The 23,825-nt window shown below is 38.4% G+C and overlaps 1 protein-coding gene across 9 annotated transcripts in view; it reads right to left on the bottom strand.

Annotated features, from left to right (window-relative positions):
• Positions 1-23,825, bottom strand: part of SEMA3D (semaphorin 3D) — a 146,205-nt gene that overhangs the window by 72,496 nt on the left and 49,884 nt on the right. For all 9 annotated transcript variants that reach the window (XM_086745612.1, XM_086745602.1, XM_086745620.1 and 6 more), the window contains one exon: positions 9,035-9,195. In XM_086745612.1, the coding sequence (XP_086601738.1) occupies positions 9,035-9,195 (161 nt within the window). The remainder of the gene's footprint in view (positions 1-9,034; positions 9,196-23,825) is intronic.

Below are 23,825 nucleotides of genomic sequence, written 5' to 3'. Positions count from 1 at the left end.
AAAAAAAAACAAAAACAAAAAACAAATAGATTATTTACATATATAAATTGTTACATGGATTATATATATCATTATATGTATATATAAATAATAGCTGGACACACTTCTAAGAGTTTAATTTCAGCTGCCATCTGTCATGAATTAACAATACCGGTTACAAGCGAGTATTTTCCTTGTGTTTCTGTATCTCTCCTTCTCTATCCAATTTTGTTCCTAGGCTAACACTTAGACTACAAATCCTTAGGGGAAGTGATGTCTCAAAAATAAAACAGTGAACTCTGATTCCGAAGAAACTGTTGTGTGAAATTACAGCTTTTCCAAGAATCGTTTCTAATGAAGTTACTAAATCTGGGATGATGTGGGGCTTTACCAAAAGAGTGGAAAATACTATGTACTGTCACAATACAAAAGAGGAGTAACACAAGGTATCTAAGCAAATTATAGGCCTATTGGTCTTATTTCATCTTTCTGTAAGGCTTCAAAGCAAATTTTTGGTTAGGGAAGGAGTAACTTAAGTTTCCAATGAAAATGGAGCATGGTACAAAAAACAATGTAATTTGGTAAAGAGCTGTTATTCCAGTTTAATATTGTACTTTTCTTCAACAGCACAGCTGAACTGCATAACATATCATGGTGCTAGAGTTCCTTCTCATCAGGGCTCAAATTATTTATTTCATAAACTGCCACATGGAAACTGAATAGATCAGCTGGCAAGACCAGGCATTATTACAAGAAAAAAATGGTCTGATAAATAAAGAGCTTGTTGTAGAAAGTTACTCATGGAGTTCCTCAACAAATCGTGTCAGAGCTCATCCTATTTCGTAAACCCTTCAGTAGCCTTGGCAAAAACCCAGCGCTCTGCAACATATGCAGATGACACAAAGTTGGGAAGCATCACTAATACAAATGAAGACTGGTAATATTATGCAGGAAGAATCAAAGGGCTAGAAAGACCAGAATTATAAACAGTCAGAGGAAATGTGTATAAACTGGTCATAAATAAATATAGATTGCAGATTTAAAATAAATAAAACTGAAACATCAGACTAACAAGGTTCTGGTCTGTAGCAACAACCTTATTAAAGAGGTTGCATGAAGGCAAGGCCCCTTAGAACAGATTTGGACCATGTTATGAAAAAAATAACTGCTACACAAGGTAGCTGCTGGTGATAGCAGAGTGAGACCAATTGACCAGCGTGACTCCTTCCAGTTTCATGTCCCCAAGACAGTCACGCTCATGCCAGCAGCAAGCACTTGAGTGTCCCATTGAGGCTGACGGCTTTCAGCAGCCCTGGGAGATTTCACTGGAGCCTCTCACGTGCTTGATGCTGCACACGTGCTTGAGCACCTCTCTATCAGCACAGTCTCTGGTAAGAGAAACCTCAGAGTGTTTTATTAGTGGTACATGTAGCACCAGCAGGATGTGTCCATATCTGGAGTGAAGGACATCAGCTGATCTGCATGTCTCATAACACTCACTCACTAAATTTGAATTGTCTGAAGAAAGAGATTGCTTCCTTCCTATTTTGAAGGAATAAGAGGTGGTAGAAACACTTAGAGGAAAATTACACTGATTTAAAACACTTGATGCAGCAAGAGAAAGCCTGCTTTCTTCCCTTGTTTTATTCTGTGTACTAGATATTCATTATATTGATGCTTGAGGGAAGGTATGAAATAAAATTACAGCTTCCTGGGCATAAAAATGCCTCATTAAGGCTTTATGAATCATGCAGACTGCAACTCAGAAGCTTAAGCTCATTGGCATGAGTGAATTCCCCAATGCAACTTCCAAAGAACAAAGCCAAATTGAGCTGTAAACCCATTGTCGTGCTGGCATATGCAATACACTCTCCCTGAGAAACTCAGCTCCATGAGAAACTACTCCCCTATGTGAAAAAAAAAAAAAAAACAACCAAAAAAAAAGGATTCATGGCTTAGCCCAATGTGACCATAAAGTGGGTACAGTATAGAGGGAAACATGATCCAAAAATGCTAAAGTAAACCAGGAGACAGTCTAATCCCAGTTTTGCCATTGCCCTACTATATATGACAGTCAAGTCTCAGTTTTCCCACCAGTAAAATGATAATAATGTGACTTGGTTGTTTTATTTTTTTTTTCTTGAAGAACTTAGTAATTAATAGCTGAAAAATGAAAAGGAAAGAACAGTAAGATCAAGTACTGAGAAAAGATACAACAGTGATCCAATGATAAGACTGTCACACTGCTGCACAGGACAATATGATAAATATTGCAGCCCAATACCATAAGAGTGGGTGCTCATGGATTGCTTCCTGACAACTAAGACATTTGTCACTTCTGTACACTGACCCCAGGTCACTTCATTGAAAATTACTGCAAGCACTAGAAATTTATTGGATTTCCCAATAAACCCTGGAAAGAATTTCATGCCTTTTTAGTATTATTTTGCTGAAAACAAAGAGTATTTTAATTAATGGCAAAAGGAGCTGATTTTAGCATAGCATGCATGTATACCAGTTGCTCTGCAAATACCTCACATCTGTTGCATTCATGTGTCCAGTATGGGAAGCCCACAACTTGAGGAACTGGATAGATTGTTCTCATACACAAATCCTAAGAGGAAAGTTACCCTAAGCAGTTCTTGTAACTGGCTCACACCGTACTTGCTATACTCTGGAATTCAATATTTTAAAGTCATCAGCAAACAAAGGAAGTTAATACATCTAAGTTCCTTATCTGAATTTCTCCCTGTACTTGAAACTTAAGGAGACTGACTTTAGAGTTAGATTTTTCACCCAGTTTTCTTTTTAACAGTTTTATCTCAGAAATGCTTAGAGATCCCTAAAAGCCAGGAATCTATTCTTAAATCTCTTTTATATCTGCCAACAATCTTCCTTCTTCCAACAGGCATTCCTACATCTGACACAATAATTTCCATACTTGAAATATACATCCAGAGAAACATTTGATTAGAATTTCCAGCTCTCATTAGTTCATGGTAGCAGAAAATTGGATCTCTGAAAGATATAATTTGATATGGCATGGGGAGGTGGGGGAAGAGAGGATATGAGGATGGATTCAGAGTCATTTAGAAGATTGTGGGAAGCGCCAGTGTACAGCATTCTTTATTTTCATGGTGCTGTCACGTTGAGTAAAATACACTGGAAGTCAGAGGGAAATAACAGTTGTGTGTTTGGATGACACATTCACAGACTTTTGGTGGCTTAAATTTGGCAGGTGGCTGTTAGAGTGAAACCTCTTATTAGAACCAAATGGGCTTTTTAAATTGCATCTGTCTGAGACAAAGCAAGATCTCCACATGCCGCAGTTCTCTTAAACTGATCCACTCTCCAACACCACTTAAGAAGTAGCCAGTGTTTTCAGTACTTTAGGGTTTTCTGAAAAATGCATTTTTATGTGGACGTTATGAGCATATGTGAAAGCTTAAAGAAAAAGGACCAGATGCTGATTTCATTTACACTGGATTAAATCTTGAAAGGCTTCAGTGCTTTTACACTTCATTTTCCACAGTTCCACAGCAGACTTCTGACTACCGCCTGTTTCTCCTAAAAGGAAACAGTACACCGCGATTTTTAGGGTAAATGGTATCACTCCTAACATGTTTATCACTGGAGACTGAAGACAAATCCTACCTTTGAAAAAGCAAAGCCCAATATGAGCAAGTGTTTTCAGAGAGCAGGATACTCTGTTTTTTATACCTAAACATATGGGTAAAACACAAAAACAACAGCGGATGTTTATGAAAACATAATTTATGGCAACAGTGCAAAAGGAAGTAACAGAGACAGTCTCTTCCACCTAGGTTTGCTGTCGTGCTGGTTACGTACTGCTTTCTTCAGTCTTGCCCATGTCTGTTGTTTTGTGTCTGTAAATATTGTTTAAAAGCTTATGCCTTGTCTCCACAGGTGCCTAAATTTCAATCTAACGATTTTATGGACTCCGAAAGGTTTTCAGAGGTTCAAAACATGAGTTACAAAGCCCAGTGATGAGAGTCCTCCAAGGGCTGGCAAGCACAAAGGTATCATCTGTGTCTATGGACATACTGTTATGGGTCTTCCTACGCTCTTCCTTCAGTGCCCACTGCTGACCATCATTTGGGGACAGGACACTAAACTATATAGATATCTGGTAGAACCAGTCTTGTTTCATTGTAAATGATAGAAAAGAGGGTTTCTATGTCTATTAATTTTGTGAGGAAGGCAAATACTCTAAAACAGGTAGAAATTAGTATCCTACAAATGCAACATCCAGAAAAATTATCTTTGTTTCAAAAGCAGGGCCATCAGTATGCATTTAAAGCCCCTGAACTAATTCCCCATGTGCAGAGGCTCAAACCCTGCCTCTGTCAAATCTCACCCTCACCTCACTTCTTTTCTTAGAACTTTTTCAATTTACAGAGACTAAGAACACCAGATGGATGCATGGTCATCCTCCTCCAGTTCCACTGGGTTTATTCTAGACTTCCCTAGTCCTCATGTCCCCACTTCCAGGACTTCAGATATCACTAGTGATTTCCATGTGACTCTTTAGTCTTCACTGATGTCTCCTGGCAAATTTTCTTCTTCTGACAGGTCGAGAAAGCTCCACCCTCAGGCCATCTACAGCTTTTGCCTACAGGCACAAAGTTGAATTCCTTTGACATATAGAATAAACAGCAAGTATTTAGTTAGGGAGGACCCATCTTGGTCTGACTGTGTTTCAAGGCTGCAATAAACATCTCTGACTCTGTGTGTATTCTTGAGGCTCTGGCCTGATGGCAATAACCAAAGCCTCCCTCCAATGCTGGCTAAATTTCCACCAGGTTCATTCCTAATTGAGATGACGCTTATATAGACTGACAGGTTTCCCAGTACAATGAAGATAAACCTCGAGATAAACCCGATATCTTGAGGGTGCTGTTTTACATAAATATGCATATGTATTTGTGTATATGTTCCCCTTCCTGCAAAGATGGAGGTGTCACACTGCAAATATTGTCCAGTGATAGTAATGATGACATATAACCCTGTTTAGACTGTTGGTAAGCACTGGAGTTATAGAAAGGTGTAGAATTTCCTTGCAACTCTTTCATAAGCATTTACCCAGCTGAGATATATATACGCACATATATTTTTTTTACTGTGAAATACAAATAAAAATCAATACAAGAGGGCATTAAAGGATAAGTCACAAGACAGCTGCACCTGGTAATGCCAAAAAAAAAGTAGCAGCCACAAACTAAAGATGCTCCAAGCGACAATAATTTGTGACCCTATGCCAATACACACTGGGGCACATGAAAACAACTTGTTCCAAAGCTGCTACTGCGGACACGACATGTTTATCTATTTGGCCCACATGTGGCTGTGTCTTCTAGCACTGACAGCTCCTGCAGGTTGGCAGATTTTCAAAAACTTGTCAGCCCTTGATAGCATTCCTATTCCCGCAGAGATGGGCGGGTCGCACTGTGGATTACACGGTGATAATAGCACTGACACATAACCCCGCTTGCACTGTTAGCGAGCACAGGACTTACAGAAAGGTACACCATTTCTTTGCAGCTATTTCATAAGTGTTTACCCAGCTGACAACATTTTGTGTTTGGTATTTATTTAGTTTAAGGAGTAAAATAACAAAAGCTTTAGGCAAACTCACAAGAAAAGTCTATGTACCAGAGTAATCTTTCCAGCAGAATCCCAGAGCTTAGAACTCCGTAGAATTTCTTCTTGAGCTTTCCAGACTTACATGCCATTAAATATGTTGGTTTGTTTTACACTGCACTTCTACTGGTTCTAGCATAACTGTCTTTAGATCCATTGTCCACTTTTGCAATGTTCTGATAAATGTAAGTTGTTGCTCTTTTCCGCTTTCTTTTGCTGAACGTCTTTATTTTACTCATAAAAAAGGAACCACAAATTCTCCAGTTTATAAATAGCTTGCAATACTTGTCAGGCATCTCAGGATCTTTCAAGAAAAGACTATAGCACTTGATAATGCTATTTCTGCAATAGGAGCTATAGGCTTCTATTCAGGACAAGTTCATAGAAATTATATCCCTGCTACAGGAAGATGATTCTCCTTTGCTAAGCTTTAGATATTTGTAGAGTGCAACTGTTTTAGTTTTCTGCATTTGTCTTTCATTCTGCAGGACTTTTCTACTGTATTATGGTACTTACTGGTTTTTTTTTTTATAATAAGGTAGAATACATCCCCTGGAAACTGGATGGATTTTTTTCAAGCTAACAGCTAAGGAAGTTTTCAACCAATTACACAACAAATTGAATCACAACTAGAATGATTTTAGAAATTGGAACTCCTGAGGAACTATTGATTTATTTCATGAGGAAAAATCAGGAAATAAAGCCATAATTTAATATATGTGAGTTAAATTAACTAATTTAGGTAAATAATTAGGTTGTAAAAAGGAAGATATTAGATGATATCTATGTACACATTAAAGAAAGGAAAAGGATACAATGCTTTGGATGTTTCTTTGAATATTATTCTAGAAATATCTGAATATAGTGCATCAGGCACTATATATACAATCTTCCCAAGTAATCATGTTCACAGATGAGTTTTTTTCTGAGAGTAGATTGTTGGGGATCCTGATTTGGCTTTTTGATTTGTCAGTACTTCCTAATATAACAAATGCCTGAAACTGAGAGCTTTTTCTTAAGCAATCCGAAGAACACAACATTACACAGTTCATATACAGATATGTTTCAAAGAAAGAAAACCCCAAACTATGCAGTCTTGTATTCCAGTTTCAAAGTTCTTACATCTCTCTTACCCTCCCAACTTGCTGTCTTTTAACCCTTCTTCCTCAAAGTCATTGATAAACACATCACTTATAGGCAGAAACTGAATATTCTAATCAATTACTTCTCATTGCAGCAGCTGTGTATAAGCAGATATATCTTTTTTTCCAGACGACTCTTACTCCAGAGGAGTACAAAGGACACACTTCAGACCCTTGTAGTCCCGACATGTGTGGTTTCCTCGCACTGGGAAAGCCTGGAAGGGAGCCGCCTGGCCTGGCGCCAACCCAAACCACGGTCAGTCTAAACACAGCACCGGCAAGCGCTGCTTTCTGACACTTCGCTGCTACTGGAGAGTATCCTTTGACATTGAAATCTCATCAGCAACCGAGGTTTATACATAACCTCTCACGCAACTTCCTTCATCTCATCTCTTCGATCCCCAAACACGTTTCTACCAGCCCAGCACAGAGGAACCAAAGAGAAATGCTTGTGTGATACCATCTCGTGTTACCTGGGCATTTACCCAAGAGGGTAAGTTTATAGAGTTGCTGAATGCTCACAGAGATTTTGGAAATCAGCACAGCAGGATGCTTTGCAGAGCTTTTCAGCCAGTTTTAGCTACTTAAATATACTTTTCCTCAGTGTTTTGTCTGAAAAGTTAAAGATGATCTGAATGGTTAAGCTGAGAAGTGCAAGTATTTGAACCTGCAGACAATAATTTCTTTAGTCTAGATATTCAAGTCGTTATGAATTTTATTCCCTTCTTTTAGGTTACCACAGATATGTAAGGATACTTTCTCTGTTCATCTTACCAAATGCAAATTTTCATTCCAATATAAAGTGAGTCTTTGCTCTACAATATCTATATTAGATGGAACTGTCTCATTGCACACTAATTCTCCTGGCTCAGTCTGTGTTCTGCTCTTCTTGGAAAGCACAACAGCCATTATGATCAGTGCTGGTTTGGCTAAAAGGAAAGTGTTACCAGCTTGGATGGAGGGGCGGATCACGCAGGGTACTACCACCTCCAGAAAGCTCTGAACTCATCAAGCCCCACTGAACATAACGGGAGGTGACAGCACTCAGCATCTCTCAGGAGGTAAGCAGCATGCCACAGAAACAGAAGCCTGCTTTTCGCACAAACAAAATTTGTTTTTACTGAAAGCCTACGCCACAAATCAGTATGTAGTCTGAAAGTCTGCAGTATGAATAATGCTGTTATCCATGCAATATCCTGAGGAGATACTGTTTTTTGAGTAAACTACTGAGATGGAAGATGCAAGTTAAGTGTCTGATGAAGTATTCAGGGAAGAAATATCCTGAAATGTTCAAAATCTGAGCATTAAAGAAACTGGCATATGGAGCGTTGCAGAAGTCAAAATAAAAATAAGATATTCAGCCTGGTACTTTATCTCTTCTATAGAATGACAGCAAGTGTTGTACGCAAATATGTGGGGCAAAATAGTCTCCTGTTACACCTGCTAAGCCCCTGTGCCACAGTTGTATTAATTAAGGGTCATTTTCCTCTTCAGAGCTGACAGCAGAACATAGTAATTTAAAACCTCCTTCTAGTGCTCAAAGAAAATAACAAACACAGCTGAGAATTTAAATTTTCTTCAGCAAGTACATATCTGGAACAAGCAGGAAAGTAGTTTTAATGTGTATTCTGGTGCAAGCATCTGTTTTTCACATGTAGCAGTCAATTATGCTTACAAAATTTTATTGTGTCTGCTAGAAATACTGAAGGCTAAATTGGGCAAGAGACATGGGCAAGAAAGTACAGTAGATCCCAGTGAAAGCTTCTCCTGTCACTAGTAATTCTAGATACTAATACAAATGTTAATATTAAAATTGCTACTAACATTTTAACTGTAATTTAAGATATTCAAATTGCCTCTGCTCTGTTTAATATCACAGTAATGTAATCCCAGTGATTCAATGAAGCATGGAAAGAGTTGTCTTCAGTTATCATCTTTCAAACACTTTTATTTGAGGAGGGTGACCATGACCAGAGAAATTAAGCAGCAAACACTCTGAGCTGCATTTTTGCCTATTTGCTGATATTTTGATATCATATTACTTTCATGCACTGCAGAGCTCCTCCAGGTAGTTGACCTCTTGCAGGACATCAGTCTAACAGGAGGTCACATACCATGAGAAATTCAATTTATTAAAGATAATCTGTATAACTATGGGAGGTGACATTATCAAATTCCGGTACGCAGTGTTGCACAATGAATCTGTCAGTTACTCAATGAAGAAAAAAAAAAAAGATAAAAAATAAACTGACCTTTTTTACATTTTTGTTTAAATCAACTAAGTTGAGCAGGAAGATGTGGTCTTTAGCCCCGATTAGCAGCCGGCCTCTCTCCTCATCTAGCAGCAGGGTTCGAAAATCAAGTCCCTCTGCTGAGCCCAGGAATGGGATGCAGCTGTTCGAAAGTAGCAAGTCTGTGGGAAAACGAAGAAAATCTTTATAATCAAAATGTTTACATATGACTCATTGGTATCTTTTATAAATACACGCAACCAGCACGGAGTATGCCGGTGAGATAACTGCAGTCTTAGAGCATGTTCTTTCCAGGGTCATAATACAGTTCCTGTTAACCTTGGTTTTCCTCAGGGTTTTTTACTTCCAAATTGGATAATACTGACTTTCAAAAACATTTTTCTGTATGAAATCTTCTTAATTAATTATATCAATGGCACAAAGGAATAACATTATTCAACAGAAATAGAAACAAAAGAAGACAGATCTTTGCAAAACACGTGCTATACCTTACCTTCATTGCAAGTAAGCCAATATATGTTTATATCATCACACTCATGGATTCACATGATCAAGGATCAATATCTCACCATATTTGGTGCTCTACATATAAAGTAGCAAAGAAGGTCAATGCCAGCAAAGAATAGTTCTGAACAGGAAACAGCGGTTAGATGTGGCGGGTATCACAGACTCATAAAATGGTTTGAGCTGGAAGAGATCTTCAAAGCTCATCTAGTCCAACTCTCTTGCCATGGATAGGGACATCTTTCACTAGACCATGTTGCTCAACCCCATCCAACTTGACCTTGAATACTTCCAGTGATAGGACATCTACAACTTCTCCGGGCAAACTGTTCCAGTGTCTCACCACCCTCATTATAAAAAATTTCTTCATTAAGTCCAGTTTAAATTTACCTTCTTTCAGTTTAAAACCATTGCCCCTTGTCCTGTCACTACAGGTCTTGGTAAAAGGTCTTTCTCCATGTTTCTTATAAACTCCTTTTATAGGTTGAAAGGCCACAATAAGGTCTCCCTAGAGCCTTCTCTTCTCCAGGCCGAACAATCCCAACTCTCAGCCTATCCTCACAGGAGAGGTGCTCCAGCCCTCTGATCATTTTCATGGCCCTCCTCTAGACCTGCTCTAATAGGTTCATGTCTTTCTTGTATTGGGGAAGGCAGAGCTGGACGCAGTACTCCAGGTGGGGTCTCATGAGAGCAGAAAGGGACAATCACTTCACTTCCCTTGACCTACTGGCCACACTTCTTTTGATGCAGCCCAGGATATGATTGGCTTTCTGTGTTGCAAGTGCACACTGCTGACTCATGCCCAATTGTTCATTCACCAGTACCCCCACATCCTTCTCCTCAGGGCTGCTCTCAATCCATTCATCCCTCAGTCTGTACTGATGCTGGGGATTCACCCAAACCATGTGCAGGTCCTTGCACTTGGCCTTGTTGAACATCTCATGGTTTGCATGGGTCTACTCCTCCAGTCTGTCAGGGAACCTTCAAAGTTCATTTAGTCCAACTAGATCAGAGATGGTATCCCTTCCTGAAGCATATCAGCTGCATCACTCAGTTTGGTGTCATCCACAAACTTGGTAAGGGTGCACTCAAATCCACTATGTCATTGAGAAGAATATTAAACAGCATTGGTACTAGTGCAGACCCTTGAAGTATACCACTCATTACTGATTTCCACATGGACATTAAACTATTTATATGATTGAGAAGAACTGGAAGCAGGTAGCAACTGTAATATGTATAGAAAGTTTGATTCAGTTTGTCCATTGTCTAATATTGGGTTCTGGTGGCAGTATAGAAAATTGAACCAATTAAAATGTCAATTACTATCATTTAAATTTAGAATTGAGATCTGAATCAACAGCAATTGAAGAGAGGTATATCCCTAGGGCATAGTACTGAAATGAAGACATTAACGAGTTATATTAAGGGGAGCATCCAGTAGTAACACCTCTCAGGTCCTGAGGCGTTCACTTTCCTTACAGAGGTGGCAATAAGTGGCTGTTCCTACATCCTTGCCCTCTCTGCAGAGGAAGTTTTCTCTGTTAACAGCACAAATTTTACACTCAAGTTTTACTGTGATTTAATAGTGGCTTCCAAACTCTTTCAAAAGGTAATTAAGAAAACCATGTTTCTCTATGAAGCTAATGAAAGAATCTATGCTTCTGTAAAAAAGCTAAAAGGCTGTAAAGGAAAAAGTGTGTAACCTTTTTGCTTAACGAAAACTCTGTGGATGTAATTCTTCATGAGGACACAAACAACATATAGAAAAGAGCACAATGAGATTTTAGTCTTGTTGGGCAGTCATTAATTTGGGGAGAACGAAAATAAACATGTGAGTCAGTTCTTCCATAAGTAAACTCTCCAAGCTAAACTATTCAGAAATCTTCAGACAGAAAGGTAAATCCTGTATTTAATTGAGCATAAAATTAAGGATGTTTCCACGTTCCTGGCACTGGATGGACAATGTATCCTTCCTGCTACTGAGGCCAGAGTTAAATCACAAGTTACTTATACCTCCTGATTATGAGGAAAATCAGGGCCAGTGTTTTGCAGAGTAACTCCTGAACAAAATAATAATTACAAAAAAAAAAAAAAAAAAAACCACAAAACTTTTTTCTCCAAGATCTCTCACAAAACATGTGACAGGCAAAGCAAAGATTAAGTCCTGTTGCTGGCTAATAAACATCACTGTGGGAGAAAAAAAAAAATCGTTATTAATCTGACTACCTGGTATATAATTACGACAATTATTTTTTGGCTCGGCCACTTCTACTTAAGCTCGTGTGGTTTTGTCTGGCTCACTGCTGAATGTTGTTACAGTACAGTCTGAAAACAAGTTGTCTTGTATTGCAGCTCCTATTCCCCCAGGTGAGATTTATTTGGCAGTACTTTGGAAAAAATCTTACTTCACATTGAAAAATCAAATCCAGTGTTAAGCACTACACTTCTGTATGCCAGGACTGTCCTTTCCCATATCTCTTTTGTGAAGAGAAAGATGTCAGGGGCTTTTTCTAAATTAGTAACACTTTAAAAGACCTGCTTATTAATTGACAGCAAGATCACTTAGGAACAACTTATAATTTGCATGGTACTATAAAAAACTAAGTCTCATCCAAAACACTTCTTGCACTAAAGCTGGCTGATGAGTAGCCTGGCTGAAGAATAGCCAAGCCAGTGTAATAAATAAACACAACATTTCAAAAGGAAAAAGTAAAGCTCTCTAAACACAAAACTTCTGAAGCTTGGCTCTCTTCACTTGTATGTTCTCACCCAATAAGAAGTAAAGATGTGCTTCTCCTGACATTTGTTGTTACTGGGTTGCCTGTTACAGGACAGCCACTTCCGGTAGAACTCTATTAATTTTTGTGTATAATGTAGATTAGTCTTCATTCTTACGTCATGCTCTGTACGAACCTCCTCTCTTGTTTTTTCTAGCTGGAAATTCTCAGTACTGGATATGATGAAGCTGTTTGTTGGGAAAGAGTTCTCTGATGCTGATCATAGCACAGCAGGAGGTTTTAGCTCCCTTGGGCTACTCAAATACCTCTCGGATTATCTGTAAAATGCTGTTTATCAGCTGAGTATTGCTGGAGCATATAATTTCTGAGTAGTCGTCTTTGACTTCTCCACCCATGACATAAGAGCTGGCTCCATTACTTGATTATGTGATCCATTGTATGTAATAATAAATGCCTTATAAATTCCACAGTCTAGATTATATCCCTCTTTAACAGTACCGTGTCCCAATCAGTAGATAGGATGGAGGGAAGAAGAGGAATGCAAGATCACAATATCTATTCATTATTCATTCACAGTCATTAACATGAATAAACAGGAGATATTCATGAATTTCACAGGCTACTGTATTTCAGGAATCCACATCACCTTCTACTACTTTTAAATCTTTTCTGACGACAAGCTTCCCGTCATATCACAGTGCTCACCTGTGGGACGTCGGCGATTAAGATGCAGAATATGAGGGAAAATTCCTTCTCTCCAGCTATAGGAATTTGAGCTGAGTCAGGATAAATGATACGTTTGTGTAAATGCTCTAAAGCACTTTCATTGCTTAGAGTCATGCAATCCGTGGGCCTTTACAAGTGTGTCGCTTGCCAAAATATGTGGACTTGATCCTCCACATACCTAAAAGGAGATGACTGAAACTGCTCTCCACTTCCCATTTCTTTCATATTTGGAAGGAATGATCTCAGTACTGATCATCTGAAAAGGACATTTGTCATCTACTGCTTAACACTTCTAGTATTTCTCAGTAAAAAAACACTTAGAACAGCTACAATAGGGAGGGGAAAAGTTGTCTCATGACTGAAACACCCAAATGGGAATGAGCCCTGCCTCGCGCCTTGTACAGTCATTTGTTTCACTCCATCATAAGGAAAACATCTGTAAAATGTTCCAGATTGAAATTACAGCATTGCACACTGATTTCTTACAAATGCAAACAGCAACACAAGCTGCAAAGTGGCGAAGAATCAGGTTTGGCCAGTTATTTACTAACTATTGAAACGAGCTTGGAAATAAAAGTCTGAACATGGCCACTGATAAGATTAAAACTGAAACATGACCTAATAAAATTTGTCAAGTAAACATTAACAGAGAATTGATTAAATTACAGCCAAATTAATAATTGGTCTCACTCCCTAAAAGCAAAACAATCCAATCTTATGGGTTGAAATTGGCCATCACAGCGAGATATGTTTAATATCACCAATGATATTACACAGGAAAAATTTACTTTGAAAAGTCCATTTGCCCAGTGTTTTTCAAGCTTAAAGAGAGCTGTCGATTTGAATCACTACATCTCTGTAGCCAGACTAATATAGAAATAGCATTCTCACAATGCACAGAAACAAAGTTTGTTAAAGGAGTGGTGTTTCATGAGCACACGTTCAGCACTCAGTTTATAGTGTGTATTTGCTGTTTTATTGAAAATGAAATACTTTTTTTCCAGTCTGGTGATTAAATAAATATTCATCAAACTCCCTTTCTGGGTTAATATTTCACTGCTGAGTGGTAGAAGCTGGAATAGTGACTGGTTTTTATTCATTTAGCAAAGTATTGCAGTGGACTTGGCTCCCAACAGCATAATCATTGCTTACTTGAATAACCTCCAGCAGCAGAGCCACGGCAGAAAGGTTTTAAATGAAAAAATGTCATTCTGTTCTGGTAATATGTATTTACATTTATACAGTACGTTTAACTTCTTAGCCTAGAGTCACATATACGGTGACTGTCCTGCCATTCCTCAACTCCAGCATGGTGCAAACAGGAAGCACTCAGGAACTGCTCGGTCGAGACTCAAAATTGCCTTTGTAGCCATCACAGGCATTTTTGTAAAGATGGGCTATGCCTAAATTGACTGAAAGGGAACTCCTCTCAACCTGTTTCAGAACAGCTACATGTAATGACACCTTTGAAGGATTCTGAATGTAAAGGCTGCATATGTATAAATCTGTAATTTTCATATGCAGTAAAAAACAAATGTCATGACATTTTCCTCTAGATAGAAGTCCTTTGAAGTGTTGGAAAATAGCCATGATTATTTACACGAGTATTGTGTGAATCCTCAACTAAATTTTTGGGATAAAGGAATGTGAATGTAGCATGAATGCAGCAATTTATTTAATTCCTAAAATATTCTGAGTTTAAAAGATCCAAGTAAACCCAGATGTGTTCGTAGGAAGGCAAAGAGAATGGTTCCAGTCTACTATCAGTCTCTACTACTTATTGCAAGAAGCAATTTTTATTTTGTTTAGCTGCACCTCACCATGGACAATGATGATTTGTTGTGCATGCCATGTGGCTCTTATTGCTATAGAATTAATTTTATTTGTTCTGGAGGAAAATGTCATTTTTAAGATACAGCAGGACCTTTCCAAAAGGATATGGATTACTGGGAACAGAGAAAACATGATTTCTTGTTGATGAAATATTCTGTCAAAATCTTGGTTGTCTTTCTGAGTAGTCTCCAAACCACCCTGTACTCCACCACATATTTTAGGGTTAGGCACTTCTGTTCCTTTTTCAGGACTGACTTCTTCTCCTCTATTCCTTTTTTATGATTGACTTGTTCTCCAGGACAGTATTACAATCTAGGAAGGTGACTCTGGAAAAAGAACTTTTTCAAAGATTGCTCCAAAATTCAGGAACAGTCTGCTCCAGGATTTAAGGCATTTCAGGGCATTTTTCCTTTGAACTGCAGGCACTTCTGTGGGCCTGCTCAGCAATCAGAAAACTTAACAATTCCCACATCTCTATTGCAAATACTTACTGATAAATGTCAAATCTGTCAACAAGAACAACCCAGAAAACCCAGAACTATTAAAGTAGCTCCATTGTGCACTACGCTTCTCAAACCGTTATTACAGACAATGGAAACTAAGCAATAGCTGTCTGTGCAGTGCTGTGAAGACATTTTTTATACCTGTCTTGGGAAGGGACAGATCATCTTATTTACAGACAACCTTCACAATAGTTACTCCACTCACAAAGAGGAAAAAAAAAAAAAGTAACTCATGCTTTGGGACCTGGTTCTCTTTCATATCAGTAAAGCTCACTAGAAAGGAAGTACTTCTGCAAGATCAGAATTGACACTACTGCAGATTGTTTAGTTCACCTATTCCAGAGTGGGAAGTTATAATCAATCTACAGCACTATCTTTGTCTGACTCTGGTTTTTAAATATATAAAAATGATAATACTGTAAAACAAAATAGGTAGGTGCTTACCACCAAAAATACACCCATTTAAAGCATGAACTAAACAATTCTTACTTATGTTTATGGGAGTATACTTTAGTTGCATTTTACCTGCAAATAAATTTGACTAGTGGAACAGCTGCACAAATAACTTGCAAAGTGTTATTATTGCAGAGATGATTAAAAGCTGCTTTGTGACTTCATGTTATTGGTGAAAAAAAAAAAGCAAAGGCTCAATTCACAAACTTCACAGACCCAAACTGAATAATTAACTTTAGACAGTACAACTGAAAACATATCTGAGTGAAAAGTTTGTTTTTCTGAAGAAGACCTAGGACCATGAATTTGCATAGGTTCCCTTTTCCTAAGTAGTTTATCTTTCTTGCAAAACTGCCAAAGTAAATAAACTCACTGTTGTTTCCAAGGCAAAATTAAATCACCTTTTTTTTTTTTAAATGATACTGTGGATATTTAAATAATAGGCACTATAAAAGTAATTCAATATAAATGATTGGCAGTATATGAGCTTTGGTAATATGTAGATAATTTTTGGCATCTCATCACACATACATGTCCATTAAGAATGCCTGGCACATTGGTAGACTTAAACAGTGCCGAATCTCCTCTTTAAATAAAAGGCAGAACATGCAAACAATAGACTCATGACCTCTACTTCCTCATTTTCAATTGTCAGGACCGAACTTACCTTCTCACCCTTCACCTCTCACAGATCCTCAGCCTGTGTAATGGGTAAATAATCTAAGTCATTTGACTGAAATCTGTTTTCTTCCACTTGAATCTTATTTCAAATTCCCTTCAAAGTATCCCAATGCTGAGGGTCCATTGCTGTCTAATAACATAAGTCTTTTTCCTTATATCTGGCAAAAAAATTTAAAATCTAAAATTTTAAAACCCTAAAATTTTAGGCCATTATTGAAATCAGAGGCCAGTTTCCTTCAAGACCATGTAGAAGAGAAACTGTCAACTTAACTAGAGACCAAGCTCTAGTCCTGTTTTTTTTTTTTTTTTATTATCTTCCAGTGACCTGAGTGTCAATCAGCTAAGATAAAACCTCTGCCCTATTCTGAGTGTGATGGCTTATAAATAAACTCACTTTTTCCTAAAGCTGTTCTGAAAACCCCCATTACTAGATCTATAGTGGCAAGTATCCTATGAGTTCACTGACCCTGGGAAAACACAGCTTTAAACGACCTCTCTCAAGTTAGAGCAGCAACTCAAAGCCCTTTTCTTCATGCTCTGATTAACTATTTCCCAGCCTCTTGTCCTTCCTAAACTGTCACCCAATCAAATATATAGAAAGTAAGAGAGTGATGATAGTTTTCAGGTGGAAATCATAGCATTGATTGGCTGGCCATTTGAAAAAAAGCTGAGTTAAACTGACTGGTTTTGAATCAGTTTTACTGCTCCAGCTAGGCTACTGTGTCATCTCGTGAACCTTCCAGCTACCTTTAGGTGCATAATCATATGACCTGCAGTTAGAAGGGCACAAATCTTATGAAGAACATAGCTATGGGGAATGAAGTGTGGAGATTAGTCCACACTCTGGGGAACAGAAAACACACCAAAAAAATGCAATGACAGTAGGCTGTTCCCGGTAGATGTCAAGCATTAGAACCATCTCAGGGATCTGAGACTTGCATTAACTTGCATGAATGAACACACTCCACACTGCAGCTGTGGAGTCATTCTTTCCTGCTTGGATGGAGACATGGATTGCACTTTGCAAGTACATCCAGGTGTTAAAAATGCAACATGGTAATCGTATTTGGCACTGTAAGGCACATAGCTCTTCCTTTGTCAAAGAATAGTTCATTAAATGATACACAGTGCTATTCCTTCTTTCAAAACAAATTACTGTCATTAGATTGCACTTGCCTTTGAAATACCCTTCAGTTCACACTTTACTTTCTTCAGAGTGATGCAAAAATGGCTAGAGCATTTTCAAGCACCTGTACATGCAATTTTCAACTATCTGCATCTTCAGGGAAACTTCTGAGAACACGATATCCTTTGGAGAAGCACACAGCACCCTGAGGACAGACAGAAGCTCTTTGCTACATCTTATAGCCCATATATCTGTGGGCTGGTGCAATAACAGCAGATTGTGCTATTTCTTCTACTCATACTATCTAGCAGCAGCTGCATAGAACACGATATATTTTTAAACTGTTACTCAAAGTAACGTTTTTGCTTTGTCAACGAAATTCGAGCCTTAGGAAGTAAGATAAGTGGAGCAAATGAGAATTTTGTTGTGGATTTCAGTGTCCAGGATTTAAATCTGCAAGGAGTTTTCTCAAGTAAATTTGAGGTATAATTGGCTACAGAAATGTGGAATTGGCTCGGTAGCTGGTCTGACACTACAAATAGGTGCTGACAGATCTCTTTGGGAGTCTGACACACTTTATTCAGACCTGCTTTCTCAGACTGTGCAGCTGACACCAGGACTTGCTTCACTGAGCCTATAGCTGTTAAATGTGAAAGATGTTGTTTTTAAAATGGCTAGATATATTAATAATACCTTCATTTTAGCATTTTTCTCACCAGCTTCCTAATGAGAGTAATGTTCACAGAAAAATGGACGAAGCTTTTGGGCTAAAAGATGAGAGACCTTGAACTACAGTGACATGAACAACACTGTTGCAATAACAGTGTCAGATGGCATGGCCCTGGAAAACACATTAATATTGATATTAAAAGGCTTACGAGAGATACAGAGCAGCATGAGCTCTTTGTGAAGAAAGCGAGTTGACAGTGCAAAGGGAGAGTTAATATCAAGCAAATTTATTTGCTCACTTAATTCATTAGTGCCTCTATTTTCAAGACTTAAAAGAACAGCTCACAGACAGAAAAATCCAGATTTGTTGCCTGTTATTGCTATTATTAAAATTATTTGCAATTTTCCTACTAGTGCAATCGTATACTACACATCAGTTATAACTAGAGCCTGTGAGCAACACAGATTTTAATGGAAGCATTCAACAGCTGTACGTCCCACCCTTCCCCACCCTCTGCACGCTCCATAGACACACAGAGACTCACTCCACTTGCACTTGCATCAAGACTTGGAGCCAGACCCTCAGTTTAACCACTGGGACCTGCAATAATTTTATCAGCTGTGGATCTAGCCCTGACTGTATAGCAAGAATCTGTGGGGGCCATTTCTCTCTCCAACTCCAAGTATTGGACCAGAGCCCACACAAGCCGTATGGTCAGGCTGTAAAGCTAAGTAAGAAACAGAGATAAAGTCCTAACTACTAAGAAAGTAGGTCCTTGCCAAAGGGGCTGACGAGAGCTGGAGCCGTTGCAAGAGAAAGGGCAGGTCCATGCATCTGGGAGCAGATGAGGGGGGAAGGAGGTGGACACGTGTGTTTGGAGGGGAGGGAGCAGGGGGTAGATATCTTCCTTCCAGAAGCAGCACTTTGTCATGTTGGCTCAGCTGCCATGAAACCACCATCTGAGAGAGCCTGTAAGATCTCTTAAGTGCCGATGGTCCTTCAACACCCTTCCCACAGTCTCCCTGAGGGCAAGGAAATTTCCTTATAACTGGCTTTGAAAAGCTCGTCTGGTTTCTCAAGTCAACTAAGACAGGTCCGTATGGACAAGGAGGTGGAGGAGATACAGTAAAGGAGCTGAAACCAGGTCCGAGAAACAATAATCAGTTCACGAGTGTGAACTGCTACCCAGGGAGCAAAGGCAGATTTTGGCAGGGCTGAACTGGCTGCGGTGGGAGGATTGCCTGCACAGGAAAGGAGGCAAAGGGCAGGGACCTCTATGAGCAGATTTACCTGTCAGTGGAACAGATATTTCCACTGTTGGCAGGAAACGTGCTTTTGGAGGTTCCTGCTTGCTCTCCTGACACGTAACTGCTTGTTCCTGTCCCCACAGGGGGGTTCCCTCTCTGACATGGGCCAGATAATCTTTCTTTCCCACTATCTGAATGAGGAACAAGAACTTTTATAATGGCAGTGAGGGCATTAATATTTTAGCTGTTTCCTCCATCATGACTCCTAATTGAGCTCACAAGGCAAAATTAATAACTCTGCTGTAAATTGCTACAGAAGTGCAGTACAGAGATGCAATTGCAATAGGGAAGCACTGTGTAAGTCACATAGTTATTATGTAGAGTAGCTGCACAGGATGGACATTGTCTAAGAAAATGTAGTTTGAATGTAAAGAATGATTGTTTTTCAGGAAATGTTAAAGATTTTTCTCCTTATATTCTTTTTCCAGTTTTCCAGATATATTTAATTTGATTAAAAAACCAGCAAGTGCAGCAAGATAACCCACTTGGCTGTTGTGAAGCTTTGCACTGGCAATAGCAAAGGACCACTTCCAGCAATGAAAATAAGACCAATTCACATTATAATAGCTTGGACTAGCATAATGTTCTCCCACGACAAAGTGAAATATAATTATCAGTTATACTTTATAATAATGACAGGAGTTAAGTTCTTACGATGCCATTAAAACTAGAGGTGGTTGTATATCTGCATTACTTCCCTAATATGTCAGTTGTTTATATTGAACTTTTGTCTAGCAATCTCTGCCCGATTCAGAGTCCCACATGCAGATGAGCAGGTGGACCCAATATCTGCCTGGTAGACTTTGGCAATATTGTGATAGGACCATGCTAACTAAAAATTACAGGGCAAGGGATATCAGAGATGTCTGTCTGCACCAGGTTACCATGTGCACCACCACATTACCTGCTGTCAATCATTAGTATATAGCCATAAGTTATTATTTAATATTGGGAGGGTGATACTTTTGTTATTAATATTTGCATTTATTTATCAAAAATTTTTCTTTTGGGGCACCAGTGGATGTCAGCTATTGTGTTACATATTTAGTGAAAAATATTTTTCAAAGATATCCAAGGTGCATGGATGATGCAGAGGGAGTTGTAAAGTCAACCCAAAGCTGCCAGATAAGCTGAACATAAAATTTCAGAGTCTTCAGAACCTCTTAACCATCAAACTCTGTGGTAGAATGCAGCATACTTCTCTGAGACAGTCACGATTTGGATCACAAGGGAGAATGCCTATTTTCTTGAATTAGTGTATAAAAAAGGTACCTTTGTCACTCCCACTCTTGTCTAAATGCTTCTGTTAACCACAGCTAAACAGTCCCTCTGACTTCTCTGATAGTGCTCTGGCATGATAAAGGAAATTTTTTCTGTCTCTCTCTGCTATCTCTTTATGTATTTGTCTCCAAAGGACTTGGACTACAGAGCAGACACCCCCTGCACCCCTCAGCCCTTCTTTGAGGAACTTGTCTATAAATGGAACAGCAGAAATGGGGAGGGAGGAAAGGGAAATAGGATGTGACTCGAGGACCTGCACTGCAACCACAGATGTCCACCGCTAGACACACACTGACGTCAAGATCGTGCCCTCAAATTAGTGCATAGAAAGAGAACAAGTTTGGGATCTTAAAAACTACTGAGGACTGGGTTTGCTTTACAAGTGTCTTTAGTAAAAGTGCAATTAGACAAATATTTTTGAAAGTACCCTCTTTGAAGCTTATGCCACCGGACATGTGTCTTCCCCACATTCTTCTAAGGAACCAGTTTTCAGTATTGTCTCATCCTGCTTTTTAGAAGGGAACAATCATTCTTCCCAAAGCCTTTCTCTTTTATTTTTTTCTCTCATCTTCTGATATTTAATCAAGTGAATATTCAGCAGAATAGTTTGGTATTTTGCGAAAACAATTCTTTTTTTTAAATCCAGTTGAGGCTCTTTTGTGATCACAAAAAAACTATTGTGAGCTACAGGCTGTTTACACTGTTAAGAGGTTGATACGGGTCAGTTCTCCAAGGTTATTCTTAGTTCAACTGCTATGTAAACTGTTGATGTCACTAACTGGAGGCTGCTCTCCAGGACATTATATATATGATAATTATATGACAGAAAATGCAACATATAGTTGTATCTGACCTCCAAGTTCACTAGTTTAAAAAAGGGAAAAAAATGCCTGTAAGAAACTTACTGTTTTTCCCATTGCTAAAATATAATAAACCTCTTCAAGTTTATACTTAGTCTACAGCCTTCATAAAAGACTTTCCTCACATGGACAGCAATGCTCATCCATCTTGAACTAGGGTACATTTTAAATCTCAGTGTTGACTGCCTCCACAAAGCAATTTTGAGACCAAAAAAAAGGGAAAATCTATTTCATAACTAGACAAGCATTTGAAACTAGGATCTTAACTCTCATATAAACATTTTGTGTTACTCTACAAAGGAATCTGAGACAGATTTTTCAGAGAAATCACAAATAATCAAGAATTAATTATACAACAATCAAGGGATTCAAGAAAAGCAGCACTTCCTCACTCAGTACATTTTCCTTGATCTTCATGGGCATTTAGAATTACAGCTGCTGGTATTACACAAAAGCATGTTTTTACTGATTTTTCTTCCTCTTCCTGTAGAGTAAGCACAGCTGCAGAAATGCAAGCTCATATCTAGGCTTTTTTGTACATCACCAGTTTACCACATTCCAACCATTCATAGTTGTGCAAAACTTTGTGGTACTGGGATTATGGCAATGTCACAGACAGTTTAAATGAGGCTCATGGAGCTATACAATTGTAGCTATATTTTACATGGATAATTAAATAATGTATGACATGAAAATAAACCAGCTTTACTGAAACAGAACAAACTAACTGCTCTAAAGCAACAGTGAAGCATCTCATCAGTTATAAATTTAAACACATTTAAAGCAAAAATTTAAAGCAAACAGGATGTTTGACATTGGAAAGTAGCATGTTCAAAGGATTCGTTTTAGAGCATTAAGGAAATGTACTAATCCAGTCAAGTTTTCAAAGGTATTTGTGGCACCAAAATTTTATCCTCTGCTTGCTTTTTCACCACGAGTTGTAAGAATGGATCACTCTTAAAGAGAAGAAAATCATCTATGCGAAACATTGCATGAAGCTAAACAATTCTTAGACATGGCTAATTTCCATGTGGAGCTTATGATTTAGCATTGTCATCCTCCAACAGAGGAGACAGAATTGAATGTCTGTGGTGGTTTAGCCACTGAAACCAGGACAACGTCTTTAGCTTACTTATTTAAGATTTAAAAAGTGAGAATGAGTGGAAATTTGATCCCGCTTCAATTTACTTCAGTGGCAAAACTCTTGCCATGACTTTAGTGGGAGTGAGACTGCATCTTAATTCATTCAATATGAGAATAAAAAAAACAGCTGAGAATAATGTTCATGTTTATTAAATTTAAAGTACTGCCACAGTTGTTTTTAACAGTGCTAAATTAATTCTGTTTTAAAAGCCAAAGGTTGCCTTCAGTCTTGCCTTTTCCTCTGTGCTGTGTCACAACACAGGATCCTGGTCTTCTGACCATCCAAATCAGCACTGGACACAGCAAGTGTGGCTTGCTTTTGGGGCATGGCCGCGTTCCCACATGGGAATGATTTCTATTTGTGGATCTCCAAGTGGATATGTCACTGGTGACAATGTATGTCCAAATCCGCACTGGGGCACACGCCCCAGCCAAGAAAGCTGAGTGCACACTTTTGTAATATAAATGTATTTTTGAGTGCACAGACTACTCCTAAGATGTCCATGAAAAGCAACAAAATAAAGTAAGTCAGTAGGCTTAAATGTGTGGTGTAGGAGTCTGGATTTCTACTGGAAAATTTTAGAAGGGCTATGAATTGAGAGAGGTTGAAATTTTAAATATTTTTTTTCCTAGAAGGTAATCAATGTCCTGGTCCAGTTATCTTCTGTCTCTCTTTATAAAGTAAAATGTAGAAACACACACAAAAAATCTGTATAAATGTATCTACCAATAAATTGTCAGAGACTACTACTCAAAAGATACACAAAAATAAAACTGTTTACACAGTATGAATTAAATACATACATTTGCATGCATGAATTATGACACAGGCCCCTCCCTTCTTCAGTAACAGAACAGATGCCATACTGTAAATGACATTATTGAATGAGACTGGTATATTAAAACCTTCTGCATTTGCTGTAGAGGTGGGAATAAGGATGTTAAATGAGGTAGCAGACAGCA

Source organism: Chlamydotis macqueenii, chromosome 1, assembly GCF_036417535.1.
Source record: "Chlamydotis macqueenii isolate bChlMac1 chromosome 1, bChlMac1.mat, whole genome shotgun sequence".
NCBI lineage: Eukaryota > Metazoa > Chordata > Aves > Otidiformes > Otididae > Chlamydotis > Chlamydotis macqueenii.
This window is presented reverse-complemented; position numbering and strand designations above follow the sequence as displayed.